The 23,887-nt window shown below is 38.6% G+C and overlaps 1 protein-coding gene across 1 annotated transcript in view; it reads left to right on the forward strand.

Moving 5' to 3' along the window:
• LOC124711734 (clathrin heavy chain) overlaps positions 1–22,769 on the forward strand; it is a 157,717-nt gene extending 134,948 nt beyond the window's left edge. Inside the window, exons 18-32 of the mRNA XM_047241945.1 lie at positions 282–431; positions 1,995–2,079; positions 2,158–2,303; positions 2,397–2,580; positions 2,658–2,850; positions 3,049–3,206; positions 9,383–9,528; positions 9,637–9,763; positions 9,850–10,017; positions 10,116–10,265; positions 10,644–10,775; positions 12,268–12,549; positions 17,723–17,944; positions 18,112–18,187; positions 21,491–22,769. Of these exons, the coding sequence (XP_047097901.1) occupies positions 282–431; positions 1,995–2,079; positions 2,158–2,303; positions 2,397–2,580; positions 2,658–2,850; positions 3,049–3,206; positions 9,383–9,528; positions 9,637–9,763; positions 9,850–10,017; positions 10,116–10,265; positions 10,644–10,775; positions 12,268–12,549; positions 17,723–17,944; positions 18,112–18,187; positions 21,491–21,603 (2,332 nt within the window). The 3' untranslated portion in view covers positions 21,604–22,769. The remainder of the gene's footprint in view (positions 1–281; positions 432–1,994; positions 2,080–2,157; positions 2,304–2,396; positions 2,581–2,657; positions 2,851–3,048; positions 3,207–9,382; positions 9,529–9,636; positions 9,764–9,849; positions 10,018–10,115; positions 10,266–10,643; positions 10,776–12,267; positions 12,550–17,722; positions 17,945–18,111; positions 18,188–21,490) is intronic.
• The last annotated feature ends 1,118 nt before the right edge of the window (positions 22,770–23,887 follow it).

A 23,887-nucleotide genomic window follows, 5' to 3' on the forward strand; every position in this document is an offset into this window, starting at 1 on the left:
AGATTTGTGTGTACTGTCAGCAGTATATGTGCAAATAAATGAAAAAATTATGTACCTTTTTAGTTTTAAAGATTAATGTTAGAAGTTTGGCTGTCCTTTGTACTAAACATTTGAGCTGTTGCACCTGAGTGATTGCTACATTTTTTGGTAGATATTTGTAAATGCCCAGTATGCAAGTGAATGAAACTTTCTTCACTAAAACTGCCAAAAATACTGTCTTTGCATGCAAAAGTGCTAACTTAATGGATTTAGTACATACTTTATAATTTTTTCTTTCCTAGGGAGAATCAGTTCTATGATAGCCGTGTTGTAGGAAAATACTGTGAGAAGAGAGATCCTCATCTAGCTTGTGTTGCATACGAACGGGGCCAGTGTGACAGAGAGCTAATTAATGTTTGTAATGAGAACTCTCTGTTCAAGTCAGAAGCCAGGTAAGAACCAAATAAAGAGGTAATTAGTTTGAAAACTTCATAGAATTTTCTTGATTTAATGTTGTTTACATGTTGGTTTTGTTCATGATGCTTGGGAATGTCAAGATTTTTGCTATGTAGTGCATTATTGCAGTTTTTAGTGTATTGTGTATGAAACTTTATTTTGCTTTGTTCAGATTGGCTGCTTATTTATTCCCTTCTTGTAAATTTCTTTGGCGGCATACTGAGCATGAGCTGCTTTGTGAAGCCGAACACTTGGAATAAAGGCATCTGTTGTCTTGAATATTATTAAACACACACTCTTAAAAACTCTGCACAATGTGGTTTGGAACTTAATGTTACTTGTTATTGTTAATGTGGTTGAGCTCTGTTCCTTCATAATATTTCATGAAAAGTGCCTATGAAACTCATAAATTATGTGTACATTGACTTGAAATTTAGAGGGGCAGAGACTATTACACGAAATACACAATGACTTTTCTAGGCAGGTTTTCAGATGAGGATTATTATATTCTACAAAGGAAAATGCAGGATGGGCTGTCACAATATTATGAAAAGGATTCTTAAGACTCGCCATATAGTGGAGACGCTGAGTCACAGATAAGCTCATTTTCTGACAGTATTTTTGTTGTGCAATCTGTGACACAGCATCTCTGCTATATGGTGAGGAGCAACTATCCTTTCCATAACAAAATTACTATATTCTGTAGCTTGATGCAAGGGACTTAAAAGCTCATGAATTTGGCAACATACTGCAGGTCACGAGCTTAAAATTAGTGCTTGTGTTTAATTAAAAGAAGCATTGCATTGTGTAAGTCACTTCATGCAAATTAAAACACTTGAAAGGTACTTCGCAAAGTAAATGGCTTTTTACTACGTGATCAACTTCCAGATGCAGTTCGGAAAATTTTGAGAACTCTGTGGTGGTTTCCTCCTCCCCAACAAAGAAAGATTCTGATATTCAATGCCGCAGTCCCTTTAAATTGTGTAAATTCTTAAGAGAATTTGTGGACATTGAAGGGAAGAATTGTTGGACTTACTGTTGATGGTTTCCTGTACTGTACCAGTCACATCTTTACTTCATAATAGTTAAGAATAGTAAAAGCAATATATTACTTACCAGAGTTGCAGACAAAGAAGTTCCACATCAAACCTTAATTGCATGGTTATAAATTTGTTCGGCCACTGTCTAAGATGTTTCAGAAAGCAATTGTCATGTTAATAGTGCATACTGTCTCGGAAGGTATTTTACTGTGGCACGTTTCTATTGGTCATAAAATTTGATAGCTTTGTTAATGTGTGAAACAAGTAATGTAGTACAGAAGTACTTCACTATAATCAGTGGAGTATTGATACAAACATGAGTTTTATTTAAATTACTTTGTTTTTAGTATTGCTGTGGTGATTGTTAGTTGTCTTGAAATTAATGATCATTATTGCATTTAATTAAGGTGTGTGTGTGTGTGTGTGTGTGTGTGTGTGTGTGTGTGTGTGTGTGTGTGTGTGTGTGTGTGTGTGGCTATGAAACAGCATAGTTCCATAACGCAATGAATTTATTTTCAGGTATCTCGTTCGAAGAAGGGATCCTGAACTCTGGGCTGAAGTGCTGAATGAAAACAACCCATACAAAAGGCCTCTCATAGACCAAGTACGTATTAAACCAATTACTTCAATTGGCCATTTCTTAAGAATTCTTTAAGTAAGACTGATTTATTTTTGTCTTTAGGTGGTGCAGACTGCATTGTCAGAGACCCAGGATCCAGAGGATATATCAGTAACTGTAAAGGCCTTCATGACGGCTGATCTCCCGAACGAACTTATAGAGCTACTAGAAAAAATTGTCCTAGACAATTCTGTGTTTAGTGACCATAGGTTTGTATTAGTGTTGCCAGTGTGACATTGAAAATAACCACCATTCTGATCAGAGAATATACTGTTAGTGCTGTGAAACTATCTTCTTTACAGAAACCTTCAAAATTTATTGATCCTGACAGCCATAAAAGCTGATCGCAGCCGTGTAATGGAATACATTAACCGCTTGGATAACTATGATGCACCAGATATTGCAAATATTGCCATAAATAATCAGTTGTATGAAGAAGCATTTGCAATTTTCAAAAAATTTGATGTGAACACTTCAGCAATCCAGGTAGAGTGCACATCTAAGCATCCAGTATAATGTCAGTATTGTGAAAGTTGTATACATTCATTTAAATTTCTTTGTAGGTATTGATTGACAATGTACAAAATCTTGATCGGGCATACGAATTTGCTGAAAGATGCAATGAACCAGCTGTTTGGAGTCAGCTTGCAAAAGCTCAATTGCAGCAGGGAATGGTTAAAGAAGCAATAGACTCATTCATAAAAGCTGATGATCCATCGGCATACATGGATGTTGTGGAAACTGCTCACAAAACAGGTAAGACTATGAAGAGGGGTGTGTGTGTGCGTTTTTTACAATACTCAGTAGGTCAGTGGTTAATTGAAGGAATTTCAAAACTTTCTTGCTCATTAGATTTTTGATTCAGTACAGAAAACTGTATAAAAATGTTGGCATAACTGATGTGTGTTCAGCTTCTTCATACAGATCAGTAAACAAAATGAAACTTTGCTGCAGGAAGCTGGGAAGATCTTGTAAGATACCTACAGATGGCTCGTAAGAAGGCAAGAGAATCATACATAGAATCTGAACTAATTTATGCATATGCACGCACAAATAGACTGGCTGACTTGGAGGAGTTTATTTCTGGACCAAACCATGCTGACATTCAAAAGGTAAAATACCACAAATTGTAGTACTCTGCTGTTATTTATGATAAAGGGTGGCTAGCAATCCTTGAAAACTGGAAAAATGTGGGAAATTAAAATGAAGTTGTGGAATTTAAAACACACTCTTCTACTATTACTGTTACATAATAAATAAGTCAATATTTTCTTTTCTTAAGCACACTTAGCATGCGGCTGATGCACTGTTACAGTGCTTGCAGGAGAAGGGAATGTGCATGTGGACATAGTTACATCCAGCCAGGTACTACAATTTTCTGTGGTTTTAAAACATTTATTTACAGCTCTCACAAACTTCAGTGAAGTCTGCACACTTCATAGTTTGCGCTGTGATTGCTAGATGGTAATAGCGATATCAACACAACTCTGCTGTTCTGAAACCTTTCTTATAGTATGTTGTTTCATGGGTGTTAGCTGATGTTAAAATTCTGTTCGTCTGTTTTTGAGTTGATTTTGTTTCAAAATGTGCAGTTCGGAGGAGAAAAGTGGAGAGCAAATGATTTACAAAGTCCTTGACTAGTCTGCAGATGATAGAAAGGAAACCATTTGATGATAGAAAGGAAACCATTTGATGATTCATATTACATGTCATTTGAAAATAGTAGTTGGACTTCAAGATGAGTTAGTGCATACATTGTTAAATTATTTTTACAGATCGTGTTGTTCTGAAAGATTCTCAGCAGGTAAATCATGAAATGACTTGGCGAATGATTCCAGTGAATGTGAAGTTGGACTGTGTGTCTGTGTTTCAATTTGTGTAACCCTCTACTCCTCTACAAATGCTAAATTTTGCTTTGGTCTTGGGTGTTGTATGATTCTGTAGATGTAAATGTGCTGTAAAGGAAACGAAACATAAAGATTGTATGTTTGCATATGTATTTTAATACTAAAACTTGCTTTCAACTACTTTTGTGATAATTACTGTTAAATTGAAGTTCCGTCTGTGTAGTCAGGTTTAACAGTAGTGATACCAAAACATTTATAAAGTAGAAAGTTCAGTACACCTAAAAATGTGAAATTCCAACAACACGTATGTATACACGAGTTGTAAATTCGTAAAAATCACATATTACAGCAAGTCCACAGGTAACCGCAGCTACCTAAGAAACCAGCAGCGTATGGATTAGGGAGAGACAGTCATTATTGTGAACTCGTGAGATGGAAAAGAAAATATTGTAAAAAATGTACTAGATGCACTCTTTGGAGTGGCAGGCTAATAAGCGGAAACTGTTAAACAACATTTCATGGATTTTGACAGCATCCAAAGAAATTTTTTCCATACTTTCGAATGAGTGTCGAAAGCTTTGATGAATTACTTAACATGTTAACCTTGTTGACACACATTTCATTCACTCAAAAAGGCAAACTCAATGTACAGTTATTGAATTGGCATCCATGTGTTCTGGAAGAGTTGAACTGTTTAGATTTTAGTTTTATGTGCAGCAATAAATTATTGAGATGATATACAGTTTACGAAAATGCATTTTCTGATGTTACATAATTTCTGACATGCAGGAAACGTTATCGATATTGAAGTTAGGTGAACCAGTGTGAATGAAATCTTAAGAATCCATCACACTTTCATCTACTCTGAACAGAAACTTAGTTTCTCAACTGTTAGTTTCCCATTACGAGATTTCAGTTAAATATGGCATGCCATAGTCCTCACAAAGTTGTCGCCTATGTGGTTTTGTTCAGAGAAACAGGTCTCAGGGTTTGTGATCAAGCAGTTACTAATTTTTCTAATGTTCTTTTGCTCTGTAAAAAATCGGAAGAAAGTGCATTCTTCACTTTATTCAGATGACCTACTGTGCTGACGCAACCAAATAGGGAGTAGAGAATGCACGGAAAGTGGCGATATCCTCCACGTGTGGCTATCAAATCCTAGCAATACAATGACATTCTTGTTATGGGCTTATTCGTGGGTTGGCAGAAAAGTGTCACCGGATTGTGATGTCATAACATGTGCATATCTCCATATATACCCAAAGACTGTACAAGAAAGACAAGTCACAGTGACAAAAATTGACATTGTGTGCAGGAAAAAGTTTTCCTTCATGTTTTTGTTTCTCTTCCCAACATGGCTTCGAAAGTTGACAAAATATGGCCGGCCCTGATGTTAACAGGGCATACAGCAAGGCTGGCACATGTAAATTGACTGCCCATGCGTCTTCACACTCCCAATACATGCTGTTGATTTGTATGTACACAGATATTATAAAGAAGCTTTGTCATTGTGTAAGCTAATGAAATGAGTATAAAAGCTATTCCATTCTATGCTGTTTCATCAGGGTTTGTCTCGTTGGTACCACTTAATGTTAGTGTGAAGTTAAATTGTTGGTATACAATGAGAGTTGTCATCGTCGTCATCGTCATTCAGATTTGATAAAATGTGAACAATTTTTGTGATTCCACCATGGGAAAAGTAAAAGGCATAACCGCCTATTGGGCTGCTAATGAACGAACGTTTTTGTGGGTCAAGAGAGGAAATGTTGACACAGATGCTATGTGTACATTTTGCAGTACTACAATAAACATTTCTTTTATGGAGCAAGCAGCTCTTACCAGTCTCACACATTTAAAGAAACTCAAGCAGATAGGAGGTGACAGGGAAAAAACCATTGCCCAAAAATGTAGGTTCCTAAGACAATGTAATTTGTTGAATATATAAATCATTTTTGTTATTTCAGTCTATTTCAATTGTAGAAACATTTTATTTATTCATTTATTTATACAAACACAAATCCTAGAATTAGCTGTGGCTCAAGTCTACAAACCACAGTGAAGGGGTACTTCCCATTGTACCAGTTATTAGGGTTTCTTCCCATTCCATTCACGTGTAGAGCATGAGAAGAATGATCGATTAAATGCCTCTGTACATGCTGTAACCTAATGTTGCCCTTAAAATTTCTGTGGGAGCAATACATTGGAGGTTAATATATTCCTTGAGTTGTCACTTGAAGCTGGTTCTTGAAACTTCATGAATAGGCTTTCTCAGGATAGTTTAAATCTGTCTTAAAGTTTCCTAGTTCAGTTCCTTAAGCATCTCTGCGACACCCTCCCACAGATCAAACAAGTCTGTGACCATTCATTTGCCCTGCTGTGCACATTCGGCATCCTCTTATCCCTGTTGACATTATTCTCACAGGTTATCAAGTTTTTTCTTTTTGTCAAGTGCACAGTTTTACATTTATGAACATTTAAAGCAAGTTTCCAATCTTCGCATCACTTTAAAATCTTAAGATCTGACTAGTTACGCAGCTTCTTTCAGACAGTACTTCATGTTAGGTAGCAGTATCATCTGCTAAAAGTCTGATGCTATTTCTAATATTGTTCACAATGCCATTAACATAAAACATGAACAGCAAAGGAGTTTTGCTATTTGGGAGGCAAAATAACTGATGATGGTCGAAGTAGAGAGGATACAAAATGTAGACTGGCAATGGGAAGGAAAGCGTTTCCGAAGAAGAGAAATTTGTTAACGTAGAGTATAGGTTTAAGTGTCAGGAAGTCGTTTCTGAAAGTATTTGTATGGAGTGTAGCCATGTATGAAGTGAAGTGAAACATGGACGATAAATAGTTTAGATAAGAAGAGAATAGAAGCTTTCGAAATGTGGTGCTACAGAAGAATGCTAAAGATTAGATTGGTAGATCACACAACTAATGAGGAGGTGTTGAACAGGATCGGGGAGAAGAGGAGTTTGTGGCACAATTTGACTAGAAGAAGGGATTGGTTGATAGGACATATTCTGAGGCATCAAGGGATCACCAATTTAGTATTGGAGGGCAGCGTGGAGGATAGAAATCGTAGAGGGAGACAAACAGATCAATACACCAAGCAGATTCAGAAGGATGTAGGTTGCAGTAGGTAGTGGGAGATGAAGCAGCTTGCACAGGATAGAGTAGCATGGAGAGCTGCAGCAAACCAGTCTCAGGACTGAAAACAACAACAACAACAACAACAACAACATAAACAGCAAGGGCCCCAATACACTTCCCTGGGGCACAGCCACACCAAAAGTGTCTTCTACATCTGAGGATAATTCTCCTTTCAAGATACGATGTGTCCTCCCCACCAAAATGTCCTCAGTCTAATCATAAATTTCACTTGATATCCCATATGATTGTACTTCTGACAATAATTGTAAACGTGGTACTAAGTCAAATTGCTTTTCAGAAATAAAGAAATATTGCATATACCTGACTGCCTTGATCCAAAGCTTCCAATGTGTCATCCGAGAAAAGAGTAGAGTTTTGTGTGATCGATGTTTTTGGAATACATGCTGGTTGGCATGCACTACCTCATTATGTTTGAACTCGGAATATGTTCTAAGATTCTACAACCTGTTGATGTCAAGGATATTAGAAGACAGTCTTTTGGATCACTTCTACTGCTGTTCTTGTAAATGGGTGTGACCTTGTTTTCTTCAAACCACTGGGCATTTTGTTGAGGGATACATGATAGAGTATGGTTAGAAGAGAGGTAACTCTGCCACAAATTCAGTATAGAATCTGACAAGAATTCCATTGGGCCTTTGAGCTTTGTTCTGTTTTAAAGATTTCAGCAGACTCTATGCACTAATGATACTTCTTTTGCTCACTTTTTCCATGGTATGAGGATTAAATTTGGGCAATTTTCCTGTGTTTTCCTTTGTGAAGGAACAATTAAAAATGGAGTTATGCATTTCAGCTTTTGCTTTGCTACCCTCAGTTTGTTAATGTCTCACTTGAAAATAACTGAGCACCAGCATTGGTGCCACTAACAGCCTTTACATACCACCAGAATGTCTGTGTTTTTTGGAAGATCATTTGACAATATTCTGCTGCAGTGGTCATGGAAGGCTTCACGCATTTCTCTCTTGACAGCCAAACGTATTTCATTCAGCGTTTCTCCATCTAATGTAGGGATGCAATCTTTTGAATTCATGAAAATTTACTGAATAAATGAGGTACTATGCAAACACTCGTAACAATAGATTCAGCAAATTCAATGGTACCAATATAGGTAATGAAAGAAACAATGTATTTCGTGCAAGACATGAAAATAGCCTTGATAGGCTATTAAGAGCATGTCACAATTGTTTAAGAAAGTGAAAACAATTTTTATTGCAAGAAATCTAAAATTTTCTCTCTGGTTGCATAACTTCAACTATGGAATCTCTTCAGCATCTGCAACATACTCCTTGACCACTCACTGCTACTATCTTTATAATTGTTAAAATGCAAAGCTTCTTTCATGAAGTAAGCTAATGTAGAGCTTTTATTTCAGAAAGCACTTATCATTGCATGTGACCCTGAAAATACTTCAATGTCCGAAAGATCTAAAATCTACAAAGTCATTGAAAGCTGAAACATCAGTGGTACTACTCCCCATTTTACCAAAGAATAACGGTCATTATTTAGGTGTTTTGAGGGTATAGTTGTAAATTTGATGAAAGTTTAAACACTGTTCCACAAAAAGCACTGAGGGATATCAATTTAAGGTTTTGGAATCTAGAAAAATACTTTCAGTTTCTTTTGCAACGCATTTCTGCTGCTGATTTGTTGGTAGGCCTAAAAATCTTCTGTTGGCATGCGTAACAGGAATAAAATTTTAAAAAAACAAGTAGTATGTTTCATGATAGAAATGTTTCTTTCTTTCTTTTACTATTTTAAGAGTCTTACTGGATGAAGTTGTTTGAGTGATCTTAGTGCCATGAAATGATTCGGCAAACTGTTTTGTAAGAATACTTCTATATATTGAGAGACTCGGCTTAGCAAAATCAAACGAGTATTAAGTACCTCATATGAAAATTTTGCATGTGCAGTATAACAAAAAATGCTGAGCGTTAAGCTACAGATACTTGGTGAAAACAGTGCATTATTGTCCTCTTTATTTTCAGTTTAGATATAAAACATTGACGCAGGCACCTTTTACTGTAGAAAATTTGGATGTTTATCAACACATTTAGATAATAAGACTGGAAGGTAGTATCATTTACATACTACAACAAAAGTAAGAAACTTGAAAAACGTAAAATTGAACCTTTAAAACCTGGAAAAACCTCTAATTTTAATTTGTGCCTCAGCTGACTGTGCTAGCCACCCTGTTATTGGGAAACCAACTTTTGTGATAAGCAACTCTAAATAGTAGTCACTGTAAAATATAAAAATGCATATTTTCACAGATTGGTGATCGTTGTTTTGATGATGGGATGTATGAAGCTGCAAAATTGTTGTACAACAATGTTTCAAATTTTGCCCGGCTGGCCATTACTTTAGTACATCTGAAAGAATTCCAAGGAGCTGTCGATGGGGCAAGAAAAGCAAACAGGTATCTTTGTTCTTTTTTAAGGATTTTTTCTGTATGTACTCTATTTATTGAGTAATGTGTGTCCATAAAAGTACATTCCTTATACAATTTGGTAATAATTTTCAATAGCACGAGAACGTGGAAAGAAGTATGTTTTGCCTGTGTGGACAGTGAAGAATTCAGATTAGCACAGATGTGTGGGCTTCACATTGTTGTTCATGCAGATGAATTGGAAGATCTCATAAACTATTACCAGGCAAGCTACATAAATTATGCTGAAATTTGTTAAAAATTTTCAGTAGCAAGAATGCCAATATTAGTTTTTTTCTGTTTTCATTTCAGGACAGAGGCTATTTTGAGGAACTGATAAATTTGCTAGAAGCTGCTCTCGGCTTGGAAAGAGCACACATGGGAATGTTTACAGAACTAGCAATTTTGTATTCAAAGTACAAACCTGCCAAAATGCGTGAGCACTTGGAACTGTTCTGGTCTCGTGTAAACATACCAAAGGTTAGAAATTTGGGAAAGACTGTAAAAGTTCTGGTTTTGGATGCATAAATGTGTAACTAAGCAGACCAGTATACCCCAATTGTACACTTTCTTTTCAGGTTTTGCGGGCAGCAGAGCAAGCTCACCTTTGGGCGGAACTAGTGTTCCTATATGATAAGTACGAGGAATATGATAATGCTGTAATAGCAATGATGAACCATCCAACAGAGGCCTGGCGTGAGGGACATTTCAAAGACATAATTACAAAGGTAATAATAGTAGACATTGATTCTTTGTTTGCTGAATATGTAAAAATAAAATATGTGAAAATAAACATCGTAAATTTAATGCAAAATGATTGCATTGTCACAGACCTCATAGAAATTAATGTAAAATATAGTCTATGTATTAATTATGTAACGTGTGCTGTTTCTGTAATTATTCCATTAGGGTCTGTTGATTGCAAGAAACTTGGAAGATTGTGCTCAGTTTATCAGGACTAGCAAGACGGATGAAAAAATCATTGCTGTATGCACCAAATATAGTAGTTTCACAAAGAAAGAAATATGATGGAAATGTTTTTTCATAAACTGTGTTGCTACTGTCTAGATCTATTAAAATAGTTTAGATTACATTTTGTGTTGCAGGTTGCAAACATAGAGCTGTACTACAAGGCCATTCAGTTTTATCTAGATTACAAACCCCTTCTGCTGAATGATGTGTTGTTGGTGCTGGCGCCGCGTATGGATCACACACGTTCAGTCAACTTCTTCACAAAGGTATACACGTTCATTCATAATATCACATTTCATATATAGTAGATTGAAAATAGATTGGTCCTCTCATCTTGGGTTAAGTGACCGGCCCTTCCTTTTTAACCTTTTCAAACTTATACTCCTCCCTCTCCCCCTCCTCCCCCCCCCCTCCCCCACAAGTAAAGAACCACAAATGTTGACAGCTAGAATAATGTGGTGTACTTTGGTGTCTGTCAAATGTACTAAATTTCTTGCACAATGAAGGAAAGTACTGGCTAGAAATTATCGTAATTTTAGAGGTTGCTAGAGTGAATTTTCCTTTTGATAAAAATTGCTAAATGATAGTGGTAAAAACAAATAACTCGACCAGACAAGTGGATTAATTGAGCCAACATAAATAGTAAAAATGGCCTTTACTGCACTAGTATATTGGAAATCATGTAAATCTTAGAACAGTATGGGGAACTGCACTGCATGTGATATAAAACAAAGTACTTTACTATGGCACAAAATCTGCTTCAGGTGGTCACAACAGCAGATGATGGTGCTAAATTTGGTTCTGACTATGTTTAAATAAAAATACTCACCAAATACTTGTAAAGAACACCATAATTCATGTGAACTTACATTATGTTGGTGGAGATATCACATACATGAAAGTTACAATGCAAGACAATTTTTAGAGCTTCCAGTACAACCTACAAATTTTTGCTGTAGGACTGGCAACTGATGATAAACATGAATATATATGATATGATTCTTGAGTTTCTCCCAGCGTATTTGATAATCCAAATATCCACGGGTGTACTGCCGGTCCAGTGTCCAGGTTGTTGGACACTGTAGACCGGCAGTACACCTGTGGATATTTTGATTATGAATGATACATTGCTAATAAATAAGCAAAATGACTACTGTTTGTGCACGTCATTGGTAGTCCGATCACTGGGAAAAGCTAAATCTCAAATATTTAGCAGTAGGCATATGGAACAGCCATATAAAATTACTAGCAAAAGCAAGTGGCAAACTGAAAAGTCGAAAGAATTGTAACAGTTATTCACCCACTAAGGAATATTCTTTGGGATCCTTACCAACCAGTATCACTTGGGGAGGGGTAGAAAATTTGATTACATGAGCATTTCATTTTTACAGTATTTGACCATTGTGTGAGCATCATTGAAATGCCCAACCAGCTACTGTGAAAAACTTAAAAACAGAAGTATAGTTACTCATGCAGTATACTACTAGTAAAATTCAATGTGTGCATTTAAAAAATTTAAAATTTTCTTTCTCCTCCTCCTCCCCCCCCCCCCCCCCCCCCCTCCCCTCCCCTTGCCCCACATATGGAGTTGTGTTTATAATTTTGCACTGTCCATGACTAGGCAAAAAGTAACAGATTGTGGTAATAAGTCTTCCAGCTTATGCTCTACAGTGTTTCACAAAGTACAAATGTGAGAAACACTTTCACTTTTATGCTTACTATCCCTCTTATTTCCAAAATGTAAAAATGTTGTTGCAGGTAAATCACCTTCAATTAGTGAAGCCATATCTTCGTTCCGTTCAGAGTCTGAACAACAAAGCTATCAATGAAGCCCTAAATAATCTTCTAATAGAAGAGGAGGATTATCAGGGTTTGCGGACATCGATAGATGCATTTGATAACTTTGATAATATTGCACTTGCACAGAAGTTGGAAAAACATGAACTAATAGAATTCAGACGCATAGCAGCATACTTATACAAGGGCAACAACCGTTGGAAGCAGTCTGTGGAACTATGTAAAAAGGATAGACTATTCAAGGTAGTAACACGCAATGAATATTTGTAGCTTATTAAGAATTATAAATCTCTACACTCAGTAATATGAATTTTGATATCATGGCTGTAGTTAGTGTTGGTAGCAATAATTAGCCAGTAACATTACTGTTGCAATAGCTGTTCCATAAATATAAAATAACTAGTCTTTGGTAAAAAGAAGCACCAGAATTATTTTCACAGGTTTGTGTAGCAATTTCTCAGTTACATAATAAACTTCTGCCATTTGCAACTAGCAGAAAGTCTTGTAGTGTTATAAAATGGGGTAAAAGTAATTTTTACAGTTACATCTAAACATTGTTTCACAATTTGTACAAAATTAGTTAAACTCCCTGACTACAGTAGACATCAGGCACTCAGTTCAGTGGGCCCGCAGTGCAGTTGAATGCTACAGTAGTTGGGTGCTGGTGTGTGTATGGTGCAGTAGGCTGCTTAAAAATTTTTAAGTCATGTAATAAGATGTAAAAATGTCTTGCAATACATTGAGTGCAAAACTTTGGTATATGTGTGCACATGCTAGTAAAGAGCATAGGCTAAATCTTTAGGTGCAGCCTAATATATTGGGAACATTAATTGCATTAAAAATTCTGATGGCATAAGCACATCCGTAAAGATATAGTTTTATCCCCACAGTATGTCTCATTACTGTTATTAGGTAGCAAATGACTGGAGACTTCTTGTGCTGTTTCTCCTATCAGCTCAAAGAAACATTGCAGTGACTTGATAATACTCCATACAAGACAAGCTAAAAATTATCCAAAATCGACGGACTGGCAGTGTGATGGACAGCATTCTGTGGCAAAACTGGAAATGTTCTTAAGTTGTGCAATAATATGCAAAAAACCACAGATTTGAAACTAATGTTGTAGTAATGGTTACTTTTCACTTAGTCCAGATTTTAAATATTGTATTGTCACCTCACTGAGCTTTGGGCATAACTTTAAAGTTGAATCTGTGGCAGTTGTTGGTGATCCTTTAGTCTGATAACAATAAAAGGTACTATTTTCCTGAAGAGTCCAGTCTTCTGTGACTGAAATAGTATGAGGAGGATCGCTATAGCTGCATGTACATCTAAACAAACATTCAATAGTGACATCTTGGGCATAAGTCATTTATCTACTTACTGTTCCTCTTCTGTCCCACTCTTGAATAGCACATGGGAAAGTTAATAGCTAAATGTTTATGTGCTAGCTGTTCTATCCTATTTTATGAGGCCATTTCTCCTTACATAGGTGAGCCGTCAAAACATTTTCATATTTAGAGGGGAAAGTTAGTGATTCAAATGCTGTGAAAAGATATAGTCACATTGGAAAATGCCTTTGTTAAAAGGGGGAGGGGGGGGCGAGGTGAACTAAACTTGATTACCACATAAACAGTAATACAAAGCATCCTGCCATTCTTTGAACAGTTTAGAGTTTCTCCATCAGTTCTATGTGGTAATGATCCCATACCATGGAGGAATATTACTGAAGAGGAGAGAAGTGTAGTGCAAGCAGCCTCTTTGGCAGGGTTGTTGTGTCTAAGTGTTCTGCTTTTAAGACAGGCTTTAGTTTGCCTTCCCCACAGCATTTTTTTTGTGTGTGATTGTTCCTATTTGTTGTTCCTAATTGTAATCCTGTAGTATTTATTTAAAATTACTACCTTTAAATTCATGTGATGTGGCATGTAACTGAAATTTAACTTATTCAGTTCGGCACATATTGTGTGTCATTATCAGCTAACAGTTTGAGGGGCTCAGATGCTCCTAAATTGTTTATAGAATAACCCTCAAGTGGGTGTGCCATTTTTCATAGCACAAGCAGGTATGCTGCAACTTTTTACCCAAGTGTAGCATAGCGGTCTTTGTTACCAGGATAAACATGCCTGAGCAAAATCACAGTTTAATCTTAGTTTCATTAAACAATGACTGACTAATCACAGACAAATCTATTGCCGTGTGAAAGTTACTCCACACTAATGACCCAGTTGAAGCATCAAACAGCATAGTTCCATCAGTTCCTGTCAGCCGCTTATTTGATTACTAATTATCTCATAGGTGACAGATAGTGCTGCTAGTTTAAAATGTGGGTCATTTTCTTTCAAGGATCATAAAGTTATCACCTAGCTCACTGTTCATTTTATAATACTGCTGCTCACTTAGAGGTACAGCAACACAACTTACCGTGTTAGCTGAAACAGTAATGGTGGAATAGATATGAGCTTGCAGTTCAAAACAGTGGAATACTAAGACAATGTTATTTGTGGTTGTTACATTTTAAACATAAGTCCGCACACTTGTAGGGTAGGTTAACAACAGTAGAGGGCTATAGTAATTCCTTGGGAAAACCCTGATACCACTTCTGTTGGTTGATCACTTCCTGTGGGTTAACATGAGCTCTGGCTTTTCACGCAACTGAGATGATGTTTCAAAGAAAGGCCTTTGATTAGAAGCTACTTGCGAGGAACAGTGTCAAAAGGCTTCCAAAAATCTAGAAACAAGGTATAAATTTGAGATAGCCTGTTGATATCACCCATTTGTTCATGTGAATAAAGTGCCAGTTGTTTCACAAGAACAGTATTTTCTGAATCTGTGTCGACTGTGTAAATAGTTAGCTTTTCTACACTCCTGGAAATGGAAAAAAGAACACATTGACACCGGTGTGTCAGACCCACCATACTTGCTCCGGACACTGCGAGAGGGCTGTACAAGCAATGATCACGCGCACGGCACAGCGGACACACCAGGAACCGCGGTGTTGGCCGTCGAATGGTGCTAGCTGCGCAGCATTTGTGCACCGCCGCCGTCAGTGTCAGCCAGTTTGCCGTGGCATACGGAGCTCCATCGCAGTCTTTAACACTGGTAGCATGCCGCGACAGTGTGGACGTGAACCGTACGTGCAGTTGACGGACTTTGAGCGAGGGCGTATAGTGGGCATGCGGGAGGCCGGGTGGACGTACCGCCGAATTGCTCAACACGTGGGGCGTGAGGTCTCAACAGTACATCGATGTTGTCGCCAGTGGTCAGCGGAAGGTGCACGTGCCCGTCGACCTGGGACCGGACCGCAGCGACGCACGGATGCACGCCAAGACCGTAGGATCCTACGCAGTGCCGTAGGGGACCGCACCGCCACTTCCCAGCAAATTAGGGACACTGTTGCTCCTGGGGTATCGGCGAGGACCATTCGCAACCGTCTCCATGAAGCTGGGGTACGGTTCCGCACACCATTAGGCCGTCTTCCGCTTACGCCCCAACATCGTGCAGCCTGCCTCCAGTGGTGTCGCGACAGGCGTGAATGGAGGGACGAATGGAGACGTGTCGTCTTCAGCGATGAGTCGCTTCTGCCTTGGTGCCAATGATGGTCGTATGCGTGTTTGGCGCCGTGCAGGTGAGCGCCACAATCAGGACTGCATACGACAGAGGCACACTGGGCCAACACCCGGCATCATGGTGTGGGGAGCGATCTCCTACACTGGCCGAACACCACTGGTGATTGTCGAGGGGACACTGAATAGTGCACGGTACATCCAAACCGTCATCGAACCCATCGTTCTACCATTCCTAGACCGGCAAGGGAACTTGCTGTTCCAACAGGACAAAGCACGTCCGCATGTATCCCGTGCCACCCAACGTGCTCTAGAAGGTGTACGTCAACTACCCTGGCCAGCAAGATCTCCGGATCTGTCCCCCATTGAGCATGTTTGGGACTGGATGAAGCGTCGTCTCACGCGGTCTGCGTTCCACAGGACTACATCCAGCATCTCTACGATCGTCTCCATGGGAGAACAGCAGCCTGCATTGCTGCGAAAGGTGGATATACACTGTACTAGTGCAGACATTGTGCATGCTCTGTTGCCTGTGTCTATGTGCCTGTGGTTCTGTCAGTGTGACCATGTGATGTATCTGACCCCAGGAATGTGTCAATAAAGTTTCCCCTTCCTGGGACAATGAATTCACGGTGTTATTTCAATTTCCAGGAGTGTATTTAGATGTATTTCCTCTGTTAAGACTCAATGTGCTCTTAAATCATACTGCAAATCATTGATGTGGGTCTGTTAATTCAGCAGACTTCTATTTACTTTGTTCTATACTGGTGACACGTGACCTTCCAGTCCTCGAGTACAGATTTTTTGTTGAGTGAGTTATTGGATATAATATCTAAAAAGGGAGCTACTTCAAAAAACATACTGTAAAAGCAACCTAATTGGTACACAGTGTGGGCTGGAATGCTTGCTTTCAAGTTATGTAAACCGCTCAGGTGCATCAAGGATTTTTACTTGTAAGTTAGTCTTTACAGCTGTTTTCAGTTCAAATTTGGGAGTATTTACCTTGTCCCCTTTCAAAGAATTACAGAACACTGTGTTTAATAACTCTGGTTTAATGGCACTGCTGATGGTAGTATTACCTTGCTATGTTGCAGTTGATGTATTGATTGTGTCAGATGTCGAAATTGCTGAATGGTTAGTGTATTGCCACGAAGGCAGTAAACTACAAAGTTCAGTACATATTTTTGGTTGGTTGGTTGGTTGGTTGGTTTGGGGAAGGAGACCAGACAGCGTGGTCATCGGTCTCATCGGATTAGGGAAGGATGGGGAAGGAAGTCGGCCGTGCCCTTTCAGAGGAACCATCCCGGCATTTGCCTGGAGTGATTTAGGGAAATCACGGAAAACCTAAATCAGGATGGCCGGACGCGGGATTGAACCGTCGTCCTTCCGAATGCGAGTCCAGTGTCTAACCACTGCGCCACCTCGCTCGGTCACATATTTTTGTCCTGTAATTCATACTTCATTACAAAGTTGCCAGCACCCCCCCTTCCCCGTGTGTGTGTGTGTGTGTGTGTGTGTGTGTGTGTGTGTGTGAGAGAGAGATTACTTTTAGACACTCTAGATACAGTGCAAATCAGTAGCCTTTCCGATTAGAAATAGTGTGAAGTTAAATGCTGCATAAATCGTTTGTCTATTTCTTGATAATTCTTCTGTCTTTTCTTACTTTTTTCAATAAAAATGTGTGCAATAATTGACACACAAAATACTGCATTTGTAGGTAATATAAAATCTTGGACACGTAATATTATAGAGTTCGTGACAGGGTTACTGGGTGTGCTACTATGGTGAAGAAAATAGTTTTTATGAAAAACTAGTGTCGAACAAATGCAGTATTTATATAAAATTTGTTTTTTCAGGACGCAATGGAGTATGCAGCAGAATCGAAGAATGCAGAAGTAGCGGAAGAGTTACTTGCGTGGTTTCTGGAAAAGGGAAATCATGATTGCTTTGCAGCTTGCTTATTCCAGTGCTATGACTTGCTTCATCCAGATGTCATCCTGGAATTAGCTTGGAGGCACAACATTTTAGATTTTGCTATGCCTTACCTGATTCAAGTTGTGAGAGAATATATAACAAAGGTGAATGCATATTACAGTGACTACCACTTTTGCTTCTGTTTTGTCCTTCCACATCAGTTTGTCTGGTTGTCGTGTGATTTTGTAAATAAAGTTGGGGTTAGAAAAATTAAAATTAATTTCCAAATACATATGCTGAACTATAGTTACAATTCTTAATTTTTCTGCAGGTCGATAAATTGGAAGAGGCAGAGTCGCAGCGGTTGGAAGAGACTGCGCAGCAAGATCATAAACCTATGATCATGCGTGAGTTTTCATAATGTCACTTAATAAGACAGTCAGTACATAACTAAACTACTTCGAAACGTTCTCTCTCTCGTTCGCTTAAAAACAAAAAAATATGCCCACACCTATTTGCTATCTTATACGTAATGCATTAAACTGTAATAAACAGTGGAAAAAGCAGTTTTAATTGTGGTTGCTTACCAGGCAAGACCTTCCTCTGCTGCTTAACAAAAATGTCACATTTTGTCTCATGGCTACCAAATTCCTCATTCGTTCTTCTCCTGATTCATATTAGACAAGGATAAAGCCTGTAGCATGAATATCAAAGAAAGCATTGCAATTTAATAAGAGGAACATAACAGTGCTTTCACTTTGGCTTTTAAGAGTTGTTCTTAAATAGATAAATTGGTCTTCCTTTATGCATGAATATTCAGCTATCTTGAAAGTAGTTTTTGTCCTGCTGAGGAGATACATTCCAAATGGGAAAGAAGTAATTGCATAAAAAATAAAAAAATAGGCTTATTGTAACAAACTTACCTGTGTAGTAAGTGCAAATGATAGTTCATGTGATTCTCCATTTGTAGCTTGAAGTGGCTCATGCATGAGAAACTTAATTCAGACATGAAAGAAATCAGAATTGGCAATAAAATTAAAATGTAGTGCAAGAGCAGATAGTGTTGAAGAAATTTCAAAATCAATAAAATCCTTCTGGGTTTGAGGCCGCATTGTCATCTATAAAATTCAGACGTTTTGGCGACTGTTGCAAGATGCCTTGCTCAGGGTGCATAGCTAACTGCTCAATGAGCACCAGTTTGGATACTTCCATACTATGGAAGAGTGCTGTCATTGGATGTGAGGATGAGGAGGAACGGTATTGATTCATTTTATTGGTCTTTGTAAGGCGTGTTGTCATTGGCGGAAATGGGCATTTTCCTATACTGCTTGCCATTGGTGGAAATCGGCGAATAGGAGACTGAGTGGAGACTACAGTGTAGCGTTGTTTACTAACTGCTTAGTATCGACTAGGTCGCATCAGCGCTCTGTGTACTCTCCACCACTGTGACCTACCGCACGCCTGTTGCTCTGCGTACTCTCCACCACTGTGACCTACCGCACACCTGTTGCTCTGCAAGAGCTGTCCTTCTGCAAAGCTGTCACAGCTGGCAGTAAAGACACTGGAAGTCGGTACCCATCTTATATATTCATATTGTCGGGTCACTTGGCTATTTCTATAGCCTCTCAAATCTTCCTCCTCAAACTAAACGGCTGTTTCGCCAGTATGCGAGCCTCTCGAAATTAGGTCTTCATCCTGCACTGTTCCTGATGTTCAGCCACCGCTGATTTGTTGTATTGTTTGAGGTGGATATCTCTCTCGTGTTCAGTTAACCTCGCACTTATGGGACACAGTCTCACCTACATACACCAGTCCACATTCACACCAGATTTCATAAATTCCAGTGGCATGAAATTTGTCAATTGTATCTTTGCTGGCTGCAGCAGACATTTTTATGAAAGCATTTGAAGAAACAGGACTCCAGTCTGCACCATTACACCCAGAATACTGGCTACAATATGTTGGCACCTTTATCTGGCCACACGGAGAAGAGAGATTCAGAACTTCCACAAACATCTCAACCAGCAGCACAGTAAAACTCACTTTACCATGGAGATAGAAAAGAACGGGGTATTGCCTTTTCTCAATATGGAAGTTTACCGTAAGCCAGAGAGGATTCTTGGACACGATGTTTATAGGAAGCCCTCCAACACGGACAGGTACCTGCATGCATCTTTCCACCACCATCCTACACAAATTAATTCAGCCCTGCCATCTTTAACTAAGAGAGCCTACAGGATCAGTGATGTACACAACCTGCAAGCTGAACTGAAAAACCTTAGGTCCATTTTTGGAGCTAATGGTTACAACATAAGGATTATACACAAAACCATGGTGCCGAAGGAGGGGGGGCCACAGGGAAATGTAGAACGAAGCACAGAACACCGCCATGCTACCATATGTGCGAGGGGCTACTGAACAACTGGGCAAAATTCCGTCGGGCAAGCATTAAGCTCATTTTTTGTACCAACAACAAAATAAGACATCCTGGGCTCAACGAAAGATAAAATTAACAAGTTTCATGCTGCCGGAGTTTGTGAAATCGGGTGTGAATGTGGACTGGTGTGTGTAGGTGAGACTGGGCATTTAATAAGCACAAGTTTTAACTGAACACGAGAGATATATCCGCTTCAAACAATACAACAAATCAGCGGTGGCTGAACATCAGGAACAGTGCAGGATGAAGATTGAATTTTGAGAGGCCCGCGTACTGGCGAAATAGCCGTTAAGTTTGAGGGGGAAGATCAGAGATGCTATAGGAATAGCCAAGCGACCTGACAATATGAACAGAGAAGACGGGTACTGACTTCCAGCGTCTTAGCTGCCAGCTGTGACGGCTTTGCGGAAGGACAGCTCTTGCAGAGCAACAGGCTTGCGGTAGGCCCCAGCGGTGGAGGGTACACAGTGCTGATGTGGCCTAGTCGACACTAGGCAGTTAGTAAACATCGCTACATTGTAGTTGCCACTAAGTCTCCTACTCGCCGACTTCCACAAATGGCAAGCATTAAAGCCAACTCTAATGGAAAATGCCCATTTTTGCCAATGACAACACGCAGTGCAAAGACCAGTAAAATAAACTTTTAATACCCCTCCTCCTCACTCTCACATCCAATGACAGCACTCTTACATGGTATATAAGTATCCAAACTAGTGCTCATTCAGCAGTTTGCAATACACCCTGAGGAAGGCATCTTGCAACAGTCACCAAAACGTCGGAACTTCACAGATAATGTGACCTCAAACCCAGAAGAACATTTGACTGTGACAATGGCCACAGAATCCTACATTAACAAATTTTAAAATGTTCTTGATTCTTAAAATTGGTTTTGGAGTGGGTATAGTCTCGAAGCAAACAAATTCTCTGTTGCACAGAGTGCCTCCACTACAGTATGAATGTTAGTAAGATCCTTGTGGCTCTTAAAATGAAATGTGGCACATGAATCGTGATCTGCTTAGCTGCTTACCTTGTTAAACTTAATAAATTTATACTAAGTTGAAACCTCAAAGTTATTTGTAACTGACTTAAATGTTTGGTAAATGCACTCACAGTGAATAAAAATATTACCATGAAAGCACAAAGATTAAACAGAAGTGCTGAATAATGTGTGTTTCTTCCTCATATGTTTAGGCTGTCATAGAAAAATTAATTTTAGCTCTTTCTCACTATATTATTAAATGCATAAATATTCTAATATATGTTTACTTCACAGCGGAACCCCAGCTAATGCTGACAGCTGGTCCTGGAATGGTTGGCCCTGGATATGTTCCTGGGTATACCAATGCCTATGCGCCTGGAGTGCCCTATCAAGGGTATGGAATGTAAATGGCTGCTGTGTTGCCATGAAACAGATCAGAAGAAATGAATTTTAAAAAGTGGTGTCTATAACATCCATGTCTGATTAGTTACTGTTAAATGTTAAAGCATTTAGAGAGGATTTTGGTAAAGAGATTAATCTGTTGTTATTTCAGTGAGGAGTCCCATTTAGAATAGGGACTGAAAGTTCAGATGTGGGTGCAATATGAGCTGTGTTGAATCATCTGTTAAAACATTTTAGAAGTATCACAGAGATGGAAGCAAATTATTGTAGATAGCTTACATGGAGTGATCAGCTGAAATGTGTAAGATGTGGATATAGCTGAGATTTTTCTGTGGACTATATCTGCCTGTGCTTATTAATGTGCAAATGTATAAAAATCATAGATAAATTTTGAATTTTTGGTATTGCTGTGAGGCGTTAGAAATAGACAGAGGGTTATTGAAGTGAATGCTAGAGATAACATTGAGTTGACACACGTAATTGTGTTAAACTGTTCTCTAATCTCTTCCTTGTTCATTGACTGTACGGTATACTGTATTGTATATTTGTGAATGTACTGCAATAATGTAGACCAGTGACAATAGTGTTCCCATCTCATTTAATTTCAAATTGTGAGAAACATTAGTTGAAGTATAAAGTTCATTCCGTGGCTGTCTGTGAAGTTGTTGTGTGCAAGAAAGTGAAACTAAACTGGTGAGTGTGCGTGTTACATGTGATGCTGCTTGTTGGTGTGCCTTTCCATCTTCATTCCATTCTTCGGTGTGGTGGTCCATTCCATATACAGTGTTCATACATTACTTTCGCATTCAGCAGTGTGAATAAAGAGGTGAATATCGCATTACTCTGCGTGAATAGTTAAGAGGGTGTATTTTGTGTTGAAACTCTGTTTTAATGTTTCTTTACAGTATGCTTTGCATCCTCACGACTATTGTTGCATGAAAAAATTATTTATTGTTGATGATGTGAAAAATTATTGAGCAATCAATATAGAAAAATGTTGACTCACTTAACTCTTTTGTATACTGTATTTATTTTTCTGATTACTGGTATTTGTTGATCATCTATTTACATTTATTGTCGTTATAATATGGAACAGCAAAAGAACTTATTTACTGCAGCGACTCCTGACTGTTCATTGTAAAGATAATAAATAAATAATTTAACTGTGGCATTTGTTTCTTTTTCTTTTTTCATAAATAAGAATGAAATTTTACCTTGTAGTAACCACAAGTAAATGAAATCTTAATTGAGTTGACAACAAGAATAAAGACTTTGACTACACTCATTCCCTATGTTGAAGGCCACTTGCTAATATCCGTGGGAGTGTTTCCTGTCACTGTGGTTGTGCACTTAAAACTGCTACTTCAAACCACATGCATCTGGGAGAAGCTTTGTCACTGATCGTCATATCCAGCTTGCAGGGAGGATGATAAGTCATATCACATTTGTGAGGCAGGCACCTAGTTTAAACCCAGTCCAGAACAGTTAGTCATACACTATCAGTAAAGCACATACTCCGCGGAGTAATAATTCTATCTCCAAATGCAACAGAATTTGGCTGTGCGTTATCACAAAACAGAACATGTTAGTTTGAGTAGATATGTATAGCCTTCACACTACTATTAATCTACAGCTGTCTTCACTGATTTTTCCCAAGCTTTACTATGCTTCTTGTTGTATGGCTGTTTGCAGGATATTTGAGGTTCCCAATACCACACACACAATAATTTAGATACCAGCAGAAGTGAAGCTGTGAGTGTGGGTTGAGAGTTGTTGGTTAGGACATAGCCTTCAAAAGACAGGATTTTGGGTTAAAGCACTTATGGCACAGTTTCTCTATGTCAAAACAGTGCACAAGCCATTGCAAAGTGAGATTGATACTGGTAAAGCAATATTATAAAAAGGTGTGTTGAGTTGGAGACAGGTGCAATGAAAGGAATGAGCTCCCTGCTAAATCATTTTTCACATGCACACATGGCTGTGGGAACCCCACCTCATGCACACATGATCTCCAGCCCAAATCTGTGGCGCAAGTTCCCCTCCCTACACTACTCGCACCACACCCTTGCTTATAAACATGAATGATTTGCCCTGTTTTGAAGTACTGTTGCTTTATGCCCTCAGTAAAATGACAGTGTTCATAGTATGTGGCATGTTTACATGATCAGAATGAAGTTCCAATTGGAAAAAATAGCCATATTGGAAAATTTCGTGCCACATTACTTACCAAATGACAGCCCCATGAGGTTACAGTAGCCCTTACACATACCTTTTAGAACGACTGAATAG

This window comes from Schistocerca piceifrons, chromosome 8, assembly GCF_021461385.2.
Source record: "Schistocerca piceifrons isolate TAMUIC-IGC-003096 chromosome 8, iqSchPice1.1, whole genome shotgun sequence".
In the NCBI taxonomy this organism is placed as follows: domain Eukaryota; kingdom Metazoa; phylum Arthropoda; class Insecta; order Orthoptera; family Acrididae; genus Schistocerca; species Schistocerca piceifrons.